Source organism: Protobothrops mucrosquamatus, unplaced genomic scaffold (genome assembly GCF_001527695.2).
Source record: "Protobothrops mucrosquamatus isolate PMUCROS unplaced genomic scaffold, P.Mucros_1.0 scaffold1924, whole genome shotgun sequence".
Lineage (NCBI taxonomy): Eukaryota > Metazoa > Chordata > Lepidosauria > Squamata > Viperidae > Protobothrops > Protobothrops mucrosquamatus.
In genome coordinates this window covers 86,348-103,045 of record NW_015388045.1, presented here as the reverse complement: position 1 = coordinate 103,045, position 16,698 = coordinate 86,348, and the positions used below count along the sequence as shown (strand labels likewise).

At 45.4% G+C, this 16,698-nt stretch overlaps 1 protein-coding gene across 1 annotated transcript in view; it reads right to left on the bottom strand.

Moving 5' to 3' along the window:
- The window catches only part of TXNRD2 (thioredoxin reductase 2), a 24,146-nt gene extending 7,573 nt beyond the window's left edge, over positions 1–16,573 (bottom strand). The window contains exons 1-11 of the mRNA XM_015823593.2: positions 16,500–16,573; positions 13,461–13,529; positions 12,981–13,037; positions 12,451–12,595; positions 11,740–11,814; positions 10,346–10,424; positions 9,285–9,347; positions 8,468–8,538; positions 3,811–3,830; positions 3,435–3,526; positions 2,308–2,482 (exon numbers count right to left, since the gene is read on the bottom strand). Coding sequence (XP_015679079.1) covers positions 2,308–2,482; positions 3,435–3,526; positions 3,811–3,830; positions 8,468–8,538; positions 9,285–9,347; positions 10,346–10,424; positions 11,740–11,814; positions 12,451–12,595; positions 12,981–13,037; positions 13,461–13,529; positions 16,500–16,572 — 919 coding nt within the window. The 5' untranslated portion in view covers position 16,573. The remainder of the gene's footprint in view (positions 1–2,307; positions 2,483–3,434; positions 3,527–3,810; positions 3,831–8,467; positions 8,539–9,284; positions 9,348–10,345; positions 10,425–11,739; positions 11,815–12,450; positions 12,596–12,980; positions 13,038–13,460; positions 13,530–16,499) is intronic.
- Positions 16,574–16,698: the final 125 nt, after the last annotated feature.

Sequence of the window (16,698 nt, the reverse complement as noted above, 5' to 3'; positions counted from 1 at the left end):
TAGCCTATGCGCAATGTTGGAAGAGTGAAAATATTCCCACAAATGATATGATTATGTACAAAACCTTGGAATGCGCAGAAATGAACAAACTTACGTTAGAATTAAAAGACAAGGAGACGTCAGAATTTTATGAAATTTGGAATAAATGTTATAATTGGCTAGAACAGAGAAAGAAAAAGACATAATTATCGATGTACATAAAATGTAAATAAGATGTAAAGAATATTTAAAATGTAAAGCACTGTTCTGTTAGAAGAAAAGATTTATGTTTATGTAGTTTTTGGTGTATAGTGAAAAATAATTTTTTTTTTTTGAAAAAAGTCCAGCTGGGGTTGGAAAATAACAGCGGGAGGGGCGAGCTCACCGTTTTAGGATCTTTGATGTCAAACGCAGGAAACTATTAAGCCGGGGGGGAGACCGAGGATCGTATTATAAATAAATAACCCATGTGGCCGGACAGCCCATCTGTCGAAAAAAACCATCATCTTACACAGCCACACGCAAACCCAGAGCCAAACTCCGAAAGAAAACAACCGAGTCCCATCGGGACGGCTGGCCGGGGACCTTGATGGATTCAATTCCGAAGGAGAACCGATACTTCCTTTTGGAAGCTCCCGATGGCTCCTGTCGGCACCCCGTTATCTGTCTGTCTTCCCCATCAAAGGATGCCAATCCGCTCTTCCTTTCTCTGCCCCGGCTTCTCTCCCCCCAGATGCTATCAGCCATCAAAAATAATCAACCCCACAAAGCTTATCTCAGCAGCTTCCTACCACCGAACTGGAATTTTGGGGGGTTTTTTTTGGCGAGGAAGCTGGAAAACGGGCAGCTAAGGGAGGATTTTTGAGTTTCCCATTTCCGTCCCTCTCTGGAAAAGTTAGCATGTGATGTGGCAGAATAGTAGTAGTAGTAGTAGTAGTAGTAGTAGTAGTAGTAGTAGTAATAATAATAATAATAATAATAATAATAATAATAATAATAATAATAAGGGTGTGTAGTGACCTAGACAATCTTGTGGACCCTGCTCAAGCAACACTTATATGCCACGTCCTGGATGGAAAGGAAGGAACTGCTAATAATCTTTTCTGCCGTCCTCACCACTCTCGGCACCGCCTTCCTGTCTGAAGCAGGGATGCTTCCAAACCAGACTGTGATGCTGTCTGACAGGATGTTCTCAATCATCCCTCTGTAGAAAGTGGTAAGGATATACTAGTGGTAAGGAGAAGGCCTGCTGGACCAACTCAGGATGAATGGTCCTGGAGGAAAATCCATCTAAGTGGTTGCTAAGAGTCAACACCAACTTGATAGACCACGATCAATCATTCAGTGATTCAATCCATCAGCCTGACACTTCCAGGACCTGCTCTTCAGATCTACTTGGGCTCGTAACTCCTTGAACACAAGTCCTTCTCTTCAAATGCAAGAAGCATGAAGTTTATCAGCCTGGTAGTATTCCGTAACTCTACGAAGGTGACTCCAAGCCCGCATGCAATTTACAGAGCGTGTTTCAACTCCCGAGATTTGTTGTTTAAGTGACTTAAAAGAGGGCTCGGCAGGAGCCCTATCTCCACCACCACCACCCCCTCCACAAGCTGTCCCTTTTCACTCAGGGTTTGTGATGGACACATCTGGAGGCAGGAAGTGCTTTCGCAGCTTCCCAGTCTGTTAGCGCGGGACACCTGGCGTTGATGTGTGTGGATAGAGAATTAAAACACCAAGACAAACAAAACCCGACAGCGAAGCGCACATCAATTAGGCAGCTTTAGTCCTTAGCCAACTTAATCCTTCGTCCCTTGGGGTGGAGTGCCTAGACTTTAGCTCTGGATCTGAAGCAGCGGGGATGGGAAAGCCGGTTTGGTTAACCCCCAGCGGCTGGCGTGAAGAACTCCTCGCTAATGAGCAAAAATAAAAGACCGGAATTTGAAAACATCGGTCGTGTTTGCATTCCAGCGTAAGCTACGGCTCTTCAAGACTGTAGCTTTGCAGCGAATGAGTAAGTAAGCTGACACATATCTCCCAAGCTACGGCATCTGGCTCCTGCAGCTGGTGGGGGCAGCTAGAAGAGAACCAAGTCAATGATTTGGAGGGCAGCTAACAAACCTAGATGGCTTGGTCACAAGCCAGGATCCAAAGTGATGGACTTGTGCAAAGAGAATTGAGCCACGCAACCCTCGCCCGGAATAGTCATCAACCATGAATCAAGTTCTCCAACGTTTCTCAGCTGTGTCCATGACCAAAAATAAATCAGGATTAATTCAACAATCTAGAGCAAAGCAAAGTTTTACAGGTGTATGGGGGAGGGGTCCTTACCTACTGCCCACATCACCGTGTCAAACTCATCCGATTTTTCTTTGCCAGAGTCAGCATATTTCCAGGTCACCCGCAGCCGGCCGTTGTCCAGTTTCTTGACTTTAGTTGGACTGCATTTCTTCAGAAACCGGGTGCCTGACGCTTCCATGTGGTTCGTCACCAGACCGGCCATTTGCTAACAAGAGACAACGGTAACCCCAAATTTTAATCTGTCAAAGCCTTGGTGGCAAGGGGGGAAGTGGGGGGAGGCAGAGGCCTGTGGTTTATATATGCTAGTTTTTTAATACAGGTAGACTGTCTTGATTTGTTGCTAAGCAAAACGTTTCGCGAGCGAGTTATGACCCTGTCAACGTTGCTAACATCGGATGTTTTGCTTTGACAACCGTTGGAGATGCAACCCTTTTCTTCTTATGTTTTACTTTTAGAGTTACAGTTAGAGAGATGATGCTGGAGGGAGGAATGTGCATGAGAGTTTAGCTAGACATAACAATACTGGACCTAGCGTGAGAATCAAGGCTGTTGAAATAAGAGATGATAAGAACTGGCGGGCTGGAGAACTGGAGGGAAAGCCTGCATTTCAAACTAATTGGAGAATGTGATTTATGACTGTTAGTTGGGCTGCATTTCTTTAGAAACTGGGTGCCCGGACGCTTCCATGTGGTTCGTCACCAGACTGGCCATTTGCTAACAAGAGACAACGATAACCCCACTTCTGTTCACCCAGTGAAGGTCCCGGGTGACACTCTGTCAACTCAGGATCAACTAGGGATCAAAAGTCTATGGAGATTCTCAATCATCCGGGTCATGGCTGTCCCAAAGGTGGTTTTTCAGGAACTGCGCCTGCCTTCAACAGTGAAGGGACATAGGGCAGAAAACATCCTGGAGCCAAGAAGGTTCCACACCCATTTGCACCACTCAGGTGACCCCGAGGACACAGGTAAACCTCCAGGTGGCCTCAACGACTCTCTAAAACGATGCAAATGACCAGCAGTCTGCAAGGAGTATAAATCCTTCCATTCCCCACCATTCAGTCAGACCTGAAAAAGCTTCTTGGAGGAGAAGCGAAACGTCTTCAAAGAAAAAAACAAGATAGGGATCAAAAGCAGATCACAAGCCGCAGAAGCTACCTGGTCAAATCCTCGAAGCGGGATGCTCCTGATCATCACGGTAGTATCCAATCCGAGGCCAGTGAGAAAGCCGGCGCACTCGAGGGAAACATCTAGAAAAGCGTCCGGGTCAAGGAAAAATAATTCTGCTTGATTTTTTTTGGGGAGAAAGACAGGAAAACTAAAAACGGCAAGATTTACGAGGAAATTTGCAAACCTTCTCTTGCATCTTTTGGATCTTTTGCATGTCTTTTGGATCACTGAATAAATCTGTTGGGGTGCTGTTTTTGAACGGCAATTTCGTTGTGGATTTCAATGTGCAGAAAACAGCACAAGCCATCTAGGTGATAGGCGATCACCGCAACGATACCACAATGCATCTCAGTTTAAAAGATACAGCTGGCACCAACAACTAACCTGTGGAAGGAACAGAGAAGAGAGAAAGAAACTGAAAATCAAACTCTGCTGGTGCCTTCCATCAAGACTGAAACAACTGACTTGCTTCTTTTTCAAACAGTTTTTCATTAAATTTCAGAAAGGGATCAAAGGCAAAGTACAGGTTAAGTCCTCAACTTATGAACATAAGGGAGTCCAACACTTGCATTGCTAAGCAAGATGGTTGTTAAGGGAGGTGTAACCAGCTCTACTACGAGGCACAGCAAAGTCACTGAGTCAAAAAGTCACACGTAGAACAATTAAGTTCCAGTGGAACGGCCTGCCTCCAGAAGTTGTGGGTGCTCCATCACTGGAGGTTTTCAAGAAGAGACTGGACAGCCATTTGACTGGATGGTATAAGGCAAGGGTAGGCAACCTTGGCTCTTTGATGACTCGTGGACTTCAACTCCCAGAATTCCTGAGCCAGCATGAGGGAACTATGGCCCCCTCATGACTCGTGGACTTCAACTCCCAGAATTCCTGAGCCAGCATGGGGGAACTATGGTCCCCTCATGACTCGTGGACTTCAACTCCCAGAATTCCTGAGCCAGCATGGGGGAACTATGGTCCCCTCATGACTCGTGGACTTCAACTCCCAGAATTCCTGAGCCAGCATGGCTCAGCTTGGAAACCTCTCTCTTTCCCCTCAGCATGGCTGACTCAGGAATTCTGGGAGTTGAAGTCCACGAGTCATCAAAGAGCCAAGCTTGCCTACCACTGGTATAAGGTCTCCCGCCTTCAAGAGGGGGTTGGACTAGAAGACCTCTGAGGCCTCTTCCAGCCCTATGGTTCTATGTTCTTGAGGGCATGTAGTCCATCCAAGCAGCACAAAAAAAGTCCCTGCTGAAACTTATACTCGCCATCCAGAATTTCACCAGCCAAATGGTAATAAAAACAACAACACCACCACATTGGATAGTAGAACAACCCATTAAAAGCACACCCAAAGTGGGGGGGGGACGACAACACCGCAGATAAAAAGACCATTAGGGTCTGAAGCCATTACTCTGGGGCAAGCTGGAGCCTGTCGAACTAAAGTGGGGGGGGAGTCTTCTTTTTTTCCTAAAAGAGCAAAAGAAAACAGACAAACGCAGGAGAAAGAATTCCTTTTGCAAACAAAACTTTTTTTAAAAAAAAACATAGCTGCCCTGAAAGCAGAAAATGGAGGTGGGGATACAGTCCACCCAATTTAATACAGATAATTTGCAAAGGGGATTCCACACACCCCCTTCCCAGCGATGTTCCCCCCTCCATCCCGCCCTTAGCCGAAAGAGAAAATGGAAAGAATGCGCCAAGAACAGTGCGCCGAAGGGACGGCTCCTCCAGAAGACAAACTTAAACGCGGGTGGCCAAATCTGCAAGACAATGCCCATGTCAGTGCTAATCCTCACTAGGTACTAATAATGTAATTCCATTGAGGAGGAGGAGGAGGAGGAGGAGGAGGAGGAGGAGGAGGAGGAGGAGGCAGCAAGGAGCATGATGTACTTCTCGAGGGAGGCTGTGAGCTGTCAGCCCTACATCTGAAAGAATGCGCCTGCAGGTATTTATCTGAAGCCATCCACACGAATCTTCGGCAGGCGATCAGTCAGAATACAGCCGGAAGGGACCTTGGAGGTCTTCTAGTCCAACCCCCTGCTCGAGCAGGAGAATCTCTACCCTTTCAGACAGATGGTTGTCCAGACGCTTCTTAAAAGCCTCCAGGGATGGAGCACCTACAACTTAATTGTTCTGTCAGGAAGTTTCTCCTTAATTCCAGGTTGCTTCTCTCCTTGGTTAGTTTCCATCCGTTGTTTCTTGTCCTGCCTTCAGGGGCTTTGGAAAAATAAGTTGACCCCCCCCTTCTTTGTGGCAGCCCCTCAAATGCTGGAAATGCTGCTATCATGTCACCCCTAGTCCTTCTTTCCAGAAGCTGTGAATGCTCCATCACTGGAGGTTTTTAAGATGAGATGGGACAACCGTTTGTCTGAAAGGGCGTAGGGTTTCCTGCCTGAGCAGGGGGTTGGACTAGATGACCTCCAAGGTCCCTCCCAACTCTGTCATTCTGTTATGTCTGTCATTCTAAGGCTCTGTGACTATGACTGCAAATGAGGAACAAGACACCTTCATATTAATACCACTTTACAAGGCCTTGGTAAGGCCACACTTGGAAGACTGCCTCCAGTTTTCGTCACCACGATGTAAAAAAGATGTTGAGACTCTAGAAAGAGTGCAGAGAAGAGCAACAAAGATGATTAGGGGACTTGAGGCTAAAGCATATGAGGAACGGCTGCTGGAATTGGGTATTTCCAGTTTTAATGAAGAGAAGGACGAGGGGGGACAGGATAGCAACCTTCCAATATCTCAGGGGCTGCCCCAAAGAAGAGAGAGTCAAGCTGTTCTCCAAAGGCAGGATGAGAAGGCAGGATGAGAAGCAACGGATGGAAACTAATCAAGGAGAGAAGCAACCTAGAACTAAGGAGAAACTTCCTGACAGTCAGAACAATTAACCAGTGGAACTACCTGCCTCCAGAAGTGGTGAATGCTCCAACACTGGAAGTTTTTAAGAAGAGACTGGACAGCCATTTGTCTGGAATGATATAGGGTTTCCTGCCTGAGCAGGGAGCTGGACTTGATGACCTCCAAGGTCCCTTCCAACTACTACTACTACTACTACTACTACTACTACTACTACTACTACTACTACTACTACTACTTCTTCTTCTTCTTCTTCTTCTTCTTCTTCTTCTTCTTCTTCTTCTTCTTCTTCTTCTTCTTCTTCTTCTTCTTCTTCTTCTTCTTCTTCTTCTTCTTCTTCTTCTTCATCATCATCATCATCATCATTATTATTATTATACAAAACTTGGGGCAAGCCTCTCTCTTCCACACAGCCATTGATCAATCGCAGCCAGCTCATTTACAATGCAACAAACCATACAGATTAAAAAAAAACAAAAAAAAAAAACAAAGGAGGATTGGGGAAAAAAAGGGGGGTGGGAGAAACCTGCTTGATGGAACAGTTACTAAATGCAGCCTTTGAGCATCTCTTTCCCTGTCTGCTGTGAAACACGGTTGACAAAGCACAGCGTTACTTACTACTGTACCCCCTTCGGGCTTATTTTGACTAAAGCTGAAGAATGCAAAGTATAAATAACAGGGAGCTTCTAACACGACACTGTTACAACATGCAACACAGGAGACGGGGCTGGAACCCATTTTCAGAGAAATTGTTTGCTTAGCTCTTTTTCAGACACACACACACACAGCCTGGGACACATCCAGGCATCGGAAGTATTTTCAATTCTGAACAGAGCTGGAAGGGACCATGGAGGCCTTCTAGTCCAGCCCCCTGCTCCAGCCGCAGACCCTATACCATTTCAGACCAACGGCTGTCCAGTCTCTTCTTAAAAACCTCCCGTGGTGGAGCACCCACAAGGTCTGGTGGCAAGCTGTTCCACTGGTTAATTGTTCTCACCGTTAGGAAGTTTCTCCTTAATTCCAGGTGGCTTCTCTCCTTGGTTAGTTTCCACCCGTTGCTTCTTGTCCTTGCTTGGGAAAATAAGTTGATCCCATTTTCTTTGGGGCAGCCCCCTCAAATACTGGAATACTGCTCTCATGTCTAGTCCTTCTTTTCTCTAGACTTAGAGAAGGAGAGGAGAAGAAAGGAAGGGAAGGAGGAAGAAAGGAAGAGGATGTGGAGAAGGAAGAAAGGAAGGGGGGAGGCAGGAAGGAAGGAAGGAAGGAAGGAAGAAAGGAAGGAAGGAAGGAAGGAAAGGGGGAGGGAGGAGGGAAGGAAGGAAGGAAGGAGAGGAAAAAAGGAAAAGGAATGGGGAAAGGAATAGGGAAAGAAAGGAAAGGAAGTAAATGAGAAGTGAAGTGAAGTGAAGGGAAGGGAAGGGAAGGGAAGAACAGCTTTCAGGAACCCCTTTCCTGCTTTGTACATTTTCCCCCAGCCAGACTGTATGGATATTAAGGGTATTTTCCTCCGTAATACCAAAAAAAACCACAGCAATGGAAGGAAGACTATTCTGTAATATAAACCCTTGCTGCCCTCTCCTGGTTCAGACAAGTGCAGCAAACCTCACACAGCCAGGATTATTGGACACCGAGTTGGAATCGCTCCTGTTTACTCCACATAAACATACACAGCCACTGATTACTCTATTCGGACACACATCTCTGTTCAATCCGATTTACAGATTTCCCATCCGGAATTGGAACCTACGTTGTTGGCTCTACTGAAGTCACAAAGCCAACAACAAAACTTAAAAAGCCAAAGGGAGAAAGAAAGCATATATTCAGAGAAAGAAAAGGCACACACACACAAAATGAAAATTAAGCTTAAAAGGATCAGTCTGCATTAATTTGTATTTATTCAGTTATGCCCGTTTTCTGTTAACATCCCCGTTGGACACAAAACTTTTTTTTTTTTAAAAAAAACCACAATAATTCCTGCACACAATTTGGGGGGGCATGATATGACATCACAGGCTTTGGAGAAAGGCCCGCCTCGAAGGATAAAATTCTATTTAGCAGCCAAAGGTTAGCAGGAGAAGCCGGGAGGAGCATAACGATGAAAATCAAGTAAAATTCTCCCTGCCCAAACAGCGGAAAAAAACCAGCGCTAGACAAAAAGGGCTTACGTTTTTCCAGGGGATCTTTTTAGCCAGAAAATGTCGTCGCTTGTAATCCCAAACTCTTGGGCTCCTGGAACCTGAAAACAAGAAGAAACGGAATCACAGCGCTGGAAGGGACCTTAGAGGTCTTCTAATCCAACCCTCTCAAGGCAGGAGAAGTTGTTTTAGTCTTTTTGAAAACTTCCAGTGATGGAGCACCCACAATCGCAAGTGGCAAGCTGTTCCACTGATTGTTCTAAACCAGGGGTCTTCAAACTTGGCCCTTTGATGACTTGTGGACTTCCAGAATTCCTCAGCTGAGGAATTCTGGGAGTTGAAGTCCACAAGTCATCAAAGGGCCAAGTTTGAAGACCCCTGTTCTAAACGGTCAGGAAATTTATCTTTAGTTCCAAGTTGACTCTTTCTTTGATAAGCTTCCACCTGTTACTTCCTATCCTGCCCTCAACTGTTCATCATACGAGAGAATGTTCTGGAAATATTCACAGAAGAGATGGGACAGGTAAAGATCAACATGTACGAAGAATTAAACGGGACTCTTGTCGCTCCCCGTGCACCGAAATTGCTTCGGGAGTTTATTGGTTTTCTTCTTTAAAAAAAATAATAATCATCATCTTTGCAATATCTGCATGACTGGGGGATTCTGGGAGTGTCAAGCCCACCCAATGCTGGCTGGGGAATTCTGGGAGTAGAAGTCCACCTAGCTTCAACATGGCCAAGGTTGAGAAGCCTTGCTGTCGATCAATCTTTAACCCCAGATCAGCCAAAACGCTGCACTGAAGTTAACTCAGTTAATGCCAGGTAGGAACGAACTAAGATGGGTTACCTCGGCGGGGTATCTTGGTCTGCCACCAGTGGCAAGAACTATGTGGTCTGCGGTGAGCAGCGTCTAGGAATAATTAAAGAAAAAAGAAAAACAGGAAGAATAATTCTATCTGAGCTTCTCTAGACCATCCTGGGTCTTCATGCCATGTTGGGAGAACGTGGTTATCTCCCAAAATATAATATCATTGCAATTATAGGTCAATAATCTGATTCGCATTAATAGACTAAAAGGGATTTTTATTCCGGATAAATTGCAGGGGCTGGACTCATCCAGAAACCAGGGTTAACACACCCCAGCAACCTGGTTCAATGGCACTGGAGGGGGGAAGTCTGTCAAAACAGTTAAAATGGCATCTGCATTTATGTGAATTACGCCCTGCCCTTTGCATGGGCACTGTGCTGGACCAGTATGTAACCATCTGGCCAGAGCATATATAAGTAGCATTTTAAGAGTTAAAAAACCTGTCTCCTTAAGAGATGGACTTCTGGGAAATGTAGTTTTAGTTGTTACATGGTTATATCTGTGTTCTAATTGGTCATTGGGAGGAACTTCAATGTTTAGGACAGGATTTCCTGGCTACATGCCAGTATGAAAAGTTTTTGTGTACTACAGCCACGAGGTCCTTTGCTCCGTACGAACATGGGGCGAATTTACCTTTAATTTTTGACTGTTCTGTTCCAAACAGCAGATTTGCTTTATTCCTGCTTGACACGGACAGATGAACTCCAAAGACGGATGAATATTCAGATTACGAAACGTGCCTCAGAGGAACACTTCATTAACTGTGAGTTATTGTTTAGAGATTCCTGAAGAATAAATAATCTGAATATTAATCCGTCTTTGGAGTTCATCTGTCTGTGTCAAGCAGGAATAAAGCAAATCTCCTGTTTGGAACAGAACAGGCACCGGGCACACCTCCCAAAGGGAGAGTGGTTAACTTTTGAACATCATTTAACTTCTGAACAAAAGCCTCGTGGATGTTCCTGCCCGGGTTCAAATGACGCGTTAAAACACCGAAGGACAGCTTCATGGGATCGGGGTAGGGGTTAGAGCCTTCTTACCTCCTTGTTTCCTTTTCCTACGCCACGGATAGTGTGTGCATCCACAAAGCTGCCTTTCAGATTGAAATATTTGACCTTTCTGGAAAAGGAGGAGGAGGAGGAGGAGGAGGAGGAGGAGGGAGAGGAGGAGGTGAAAGAAGAGATAAAGGAAAATGGAGGAAGAGGAGGAAGAATAAGAGAAGAGGGTGGAGCAGGAGGAGGAAAAAAAGGTGGAAGAAGGGATAGATGAGATGGAGAAGGAGGAATAGGAGAAGAGTCGAGAAGGAGGAGGAGGAGAAGGGGGAGGAGGAGATGGAAGAAGGGACAGAGAAGGATGAAGAAGAGGAGAAGAGGGAGGAGGAGGGGGGACGAAGAAGGGATAGATGAGATGGAGAAGGAGGAATAGGAGAAGAGTTGAGGAGGAGAAGATGGAAGAAGGGATAGAGAAAGAGGAAGAATAGGAGGAGAGGGAGGAGGAGAGGGAAAGAAGGGATAGATGAGATAGAGAAGGAGGAATAGGAGAAGAGTTGAGAAGGAGGAGGAGAAGATGGAAGAAGGGATAGAGAAAGAGGAAGAATAGGAGGAGAGGGAGGAGGAGAGGGAAAGAAGAAGGGATAGATGAGATGGAGAAGGAATAGGAGAAGAGTGGAGGAGAAGGAGGAGGAGATGGAAGAAGGGACAGAGGAGGAGGAAGAGGAATAAGAGGAAGGTGGAGAAGGAGGAGGAAGAAGAGATAGAGGGGAAGAAAGAGGAGATGGAGGAGGAAAATGAGAAGAAGATAAATGCAGTAAGAGCAGTAGTAATAATAGCTAGAGGTCCACTCAACCTCTGTATCAGACACCTTTGCAAGCCAGTTTCACTCTCAATTAAGCATTTAATTAAGGACCTGGCATAGGAAGATGTTGCTGCTGTTGTTTTAATTATATTAAAATATTCCCCCCAGGATGTAAGCTGTTCTGAGTTAAGCGGCCCTTGGCAATTGACCGATGGGGAGTGTATCAATGCCGATGCTATTCAAGTGGTGCTCCAGATGTTTTGGGATTGCACCCAAGGCACCTATTCTGACTGGCACCATCTTTGCTTCCTTCACTATCCTCTACTATCATTAGGAAATGATGAGAAATAAAATAAATCAATAAATGATTTTTAAACGAAGCAAATCAATACGAAATAGAAATAAAAGTACAAGTAAATCGTGGGAAAATAAGATGCATAATAATAAATAACAAAACAAGAGGGACTTGGAGGTGCAAAACTACCATCAGAAGCCAGGGATCCTGAAGCAAGATACAACCAAGAGGAAACTCATTAGTGAGAAGGCAATGTTCCCTTGAACTCTTTACACATCTTTACACTGAATTTTCAAAAATTAAATCCAAGTGTTTGGAGGCACAGGAAAAAAAAGAGGCACTTACTTATCTTGTAACTGTAACCTGTGTCCCCAATTCAAGGATTTGACATAGTTCTGAACCCCCTTGGCCATCACAGACCTGGCAGGCAAAAAGAGAGAGAGAGGAATTACAAGGCTGAATGGATTTAAGGGATTTAAGAGACAGGAATTGACGGGCGTTAGTGGAAAATATAAGTACAAGTAGCCGTGTTTTGTCTTGTTTTTAAATTAGAATTTTTCAGGACAGTCGAAGCCTACAAAACAAAAAGAGGAACATAGAAAAGATGGACTTTTTAAAATCCAAATGGTAAATCCTCCTAACCCAGGGGGTCTTCAAACTTGGCCCTTTTATGACTTGTGGACTTCAACTCCCAGAATTCCTCAGCCAAGCAAATTCTGGGAGTTGAAGTGCACAAGTCATCAAAGGACCAAGTTTGAAGACCCCTGTCCTAACCCAAAGATGATAATAGGGGAAAAAATGTCCTGGCTTAGCATACTCTCAATAAATCTAAAATCTTCGTATTTGAAAGTGAAATTATTTGGGGCAAAAAAAAAAATCCTCTTCCCTTCTAGGCAAACACATAGCCTAGAGTGGATGAATCCATAGACCAACTCAGGAGAAGACAATGTCCTACAGCCTTTCTCTTCTGAAACAAATCTTCCCAGTTCTTCTGGGATCTTTTGAAGGGTTTGTGCACAGGTAAGTTGCAAAAAACAGGCAGGAGAGTTGCCTTACCAGTCGTGGCTGATACGGTGGGGTACGTTCCAGCCATAATGTTGGGCATCTCGGATCGAATGTCCCAGGAGGGCCGCTTGGTGCATCAACTTCTTTGGAATGCAACCCACGTTCACACATGTCCCACCAAGCCCCCATTTGGTTCCTGGAGAAGGGGAAAAGCCACATGCTCATTCATGGGTGGAGTTTGTTCTCAAGTCCTGAGCAACTTGTTCTTATGCCCCATTAGATCCAACAACGCCATCCGTTGCATTTATGAACTTTGAGAAGGAGCCGTTACTAATTTAGCAACCCGCAGCCATTCGCTGAACAAATGGGGCAAGAGGAATCTTAAAATGGAGCAAAACTCAACTTAAATTTCTCACATAGCAACAGAATTTAAGTTGAGGATCACTCTAAATCAGGGGCATCCAACTGTGTGTAACTTTAAGATTGGTGGACGTCAACTCCCAGAATTCTCCAGCTAGCCTTAAGACATTTAAGATCACAACAAGGACAGATTTTTGCAATTCGCTCAGATTGTGACTCACCTCTTGGAGAAGGCTCCACATAATCTAGGACAGCTACCTTCTTTCCAAACTGGGCAGCTTAAACAAAGAGAAATAAAAGTTACAGATGTGTTTGAAGACAAGGATACAGTAATAGAGATGCTCTACAAACTGGTCCAAAGACAACTGAAGCTTTATTTAGATAAAGGTCTTATATTAGTTGTCCCAAACATTCTCTTGTGGAGATGGGATTTCCAACTTTTTCTTGCAAGTTGATAGATTTGGTACGGGCCACTAGGGGGCACTATAGGACCACTTTTGACCTCGAGTCCCACTACAATACAAGAATAAAACCGGTCCCATAGTGCCTCTAGTAGTTAGTAGCAAATATAACAATTCTGGGAGAATTGTGGACAGAAAAATAATAAAAAGAGTTCCTTTTCTCTTTAGACCAGGGGTCTTTACACTTGGACCTTTTATGACTTGTGGACTTCGACTCCCAGAATTCCTCAGCCAGTGTACCTTCTTTAGCACAAGCCAATCCGCCAGAGCCCCCTCCGATAACAACAAGGTCATACTCATTCTTCTTCCCTGTGTAAAAAAAGAGAAAACATTTTAAAACAGCAGTAGATATTATTCAACGTCTGCCCTTCAAATATAAGCAAGACAAGATACGGTGAATTGCTTTAAGGTGTGTAGGAGTTGTTAAGTGAAACTTGAGCTTGTTAAGCAAATCTTGGCTTCCCCCATTGACTTTGCTGTCTGGGAAAGTTCCCCTGGGTGCTTTGGTCCATTTCAGGTTTCTAGTTTTCCCCAAGGGCAAAGGACCACTTCACAAATGTCTCACTTAGTAACAGAAACGTTGGGCTCAATTGCGGCCGTAAGTCAAGGATTACCTGTACTTATTTCTGTAGCTTGCCCTTGAGGAAACTGAGAAGCTGGGCTTGTGGTCTGCACATCTGCCAACATGGAGAACCATCCAAAAGATCAGCAAGTATTTATAAATATGAGGTTACCCACTCCGGTTTCCTAGCTATAACCTTCATTGTTAACTAATATCAGGCCTCTGCATTGCCTGCATTCCGGACTTGAGGTTGGAGACCATCCAGTTCCTCCCGTTTGACACCATCGTGTTATCTCTGGAGAACTGCCTGACTTGCTCAACCAACTGAAAATGTCCTACAAGAATCAACAAGGGGAGATTTGAGGTCCGTTGGACGTGTCCTGCTGAGAGTTAGAAATCCGTCCTCGTTGACTACATTCTTCAACCAGTGGAGGAAGAGGTAAGGAATTCTGCTAAAGCTTCAGTATTCCAGATCCCAGGTTAATCAGTTGACAAGAAACATGATTTAAGGCCAGAAGGGTTGACCTATAGCTTAGAAGCATATCTTGCTGGAAATAGATCCTGCCCACAGTCAACTTTGGCCCTGTGCACTAGCTGTGTGGATCCAGTTAGGAATCTTTAGACTGGTTTTGTAGCTGTCTGGGTGGGCAAGGTTGAGTCAAAGAAACAGGGGGACCGAACCGCTAAAAGTCCTGAAAAGCTGAGAGAGTGAACAGCAGAACATGCTTGAAATAAATATTTTTCAGTTTCAGTAATTATTAAAACAGCGTTAGCAACAGCCCATTAATGGACTCACTTCTCTTCTTCTGTACCATTAACATCATGGCAATTTGGCAGGAACTGTTAGAGACTTTTGGTTATGGCACGGTGGCCTCAAGGAAGCTAGTAATTATTTTATGCATTTGTGCATCCAATTTGTACACCATCCATCTCACTATCTAAGTGACTCTGAGCAGATTTCAAGTACAAACCATAAGATGGTACAGAAACAGGCCAAGTTAAAAAGACGGGGACAGCACTCTCAAGCCACCAACTGTTTACAATTAGCATCTTTGTCTGCATTGGTAGTTTGTTTATTTATATTTATTTATTAAATTGATTTGCTGCCCATCTTGCAGTGAGGGGACTCTGGATTCTTGATGGTTAATCCAGTATTAATCTTGGTGTGAGAATTCTAGATCAAGCCAAGTCCAAAACCACCAGAGAATTTGTGGCACTCAAGACAAATCAACCATGAACAGTCGCATAGAGATAAACAATGTGTACATACCGTTGAAAAGAGACAATCTAAAGGAAACAAAAAGAACCTATTCACCAGCAATCAATATCAAGATGAGCAGAGATTAACACCAAGATTAATATTCGATCAACAATCAAGAAGTAAAAGATACCCCAATCAAGGAAGTACCACGACCACTTCCACCAACACTGACAGACAAGCCACTAATAGATAAAAATAAGAGCCAACTCCATTCCCTTCTAACACTGATAATGTTACCTAGTCGGGTAATGAAATGTCTGCAAGAAAATAATTAAGTGCAGAGAGCACCAAGGACCCACAATCCTCCTTCTCTTCCTCCTCCTCCTCCTCCTCCTCCACTCTGCAAACCCCACTCCCTTCTAGCATTGATGATGTTACCTAGTTGGGTCATGAAACGTCTACAAGAAAACCCAGAGAACACCAAGGACCCCACAGTCCTCTTCCTCCTCCTCCTTGTCCTCCTCCTCCTCCTCCCCCTCCCCCTCCTTGCCACAACCCCCCCTCCCTTCTTGCACTGATGATGTTACCTAGTTGGGTCATGAAACATCTGCAAGAAAACCACCAGGCTCAGGGAGCGCCAAGGACCCCACAAGTCCTCCTCTTCCTCTCTGCACACCCCACTAGCACTGATGATGTTACCTAGTTGGGTCATGAAACGCCTGCAAGAAAACCACCAAGCTCGGGGAGCACCAAGGACCCTACAGTTAGCAGTCCATTCACCTATTTGTCTAATCAGAAGCCGCTCATCCAGACTGCATCCTAACATAACTTCTGCACACACTCCTTTCCCCAATCCATGTTGCTTTCTTTCTTGACCTGGGTTTGGGATGATTTGACCTCGTTCACACAGGCTAGCTGGAACTGCACAAGGTGCATGCAATGGGGCCTCCGGTTGCCTCCTTGGGTGCCAGCCTGCATTTTCCCCGAAGCCAGTACTGCAAGCATAGGGTGGCCTTCCTGGGGTCCAGGCAAGTTTGGGCAACTTTTAAGCAAACAAAATAAATCCCAAGGGGGAGGAACAGAACAGGGCTGAGCATGCTTTCTGCAGCTGGGGCCGGGGATTGCAATGCCCATCTCCCACAGCCAGGCGTGCTGACTTGTTCCCGCGCCCCCCGTGTGCCAATTGCACCCCAAGAATCCACCCACTTCGATTTCATGGGCTCCTTTGCAAAGCGGGGTGGGGGGAGCAAATGTCCATCAGAGCAGACTGCGTTCTTTCTCCCTTCTGCGCCCCGACTTTTTGTCAGAGGGGAAAGAAGCGGGCAGAAATGCAACAGGCGCAGCCACCCCAGGCAAAGCTCGACCTGTTGAACGTTTGCCTGTGCAAGCCCAGGCGCTTTCTGCTAGCCCTCCTACAAATGCAGAACCCCTCTCCCCTCTCCCCCAAAGCCTCGTCCCCCTCCCTAGCCCACCTCGAAGCACCCCCACCCCAAATTTTGCTTTGGGGAACCCCCACCTGCTGAAAGAGCCCGCGCGGCACCGCGGAGCCAGGGCTCAACCCGGAAGCGCCCTCGCCAGAGCGCCGCCATGTTGTACGGCAGCTTGGCTTCGCCTCAGGGCCCCTGAAGGGCACGCCGTGCTTTGGAAAGGTGTCTAAAACAGTGCCTGATGGCTCCTCCTGGCGCCTGCGAGATGGTTGTCTTTTCCTTTCCCGG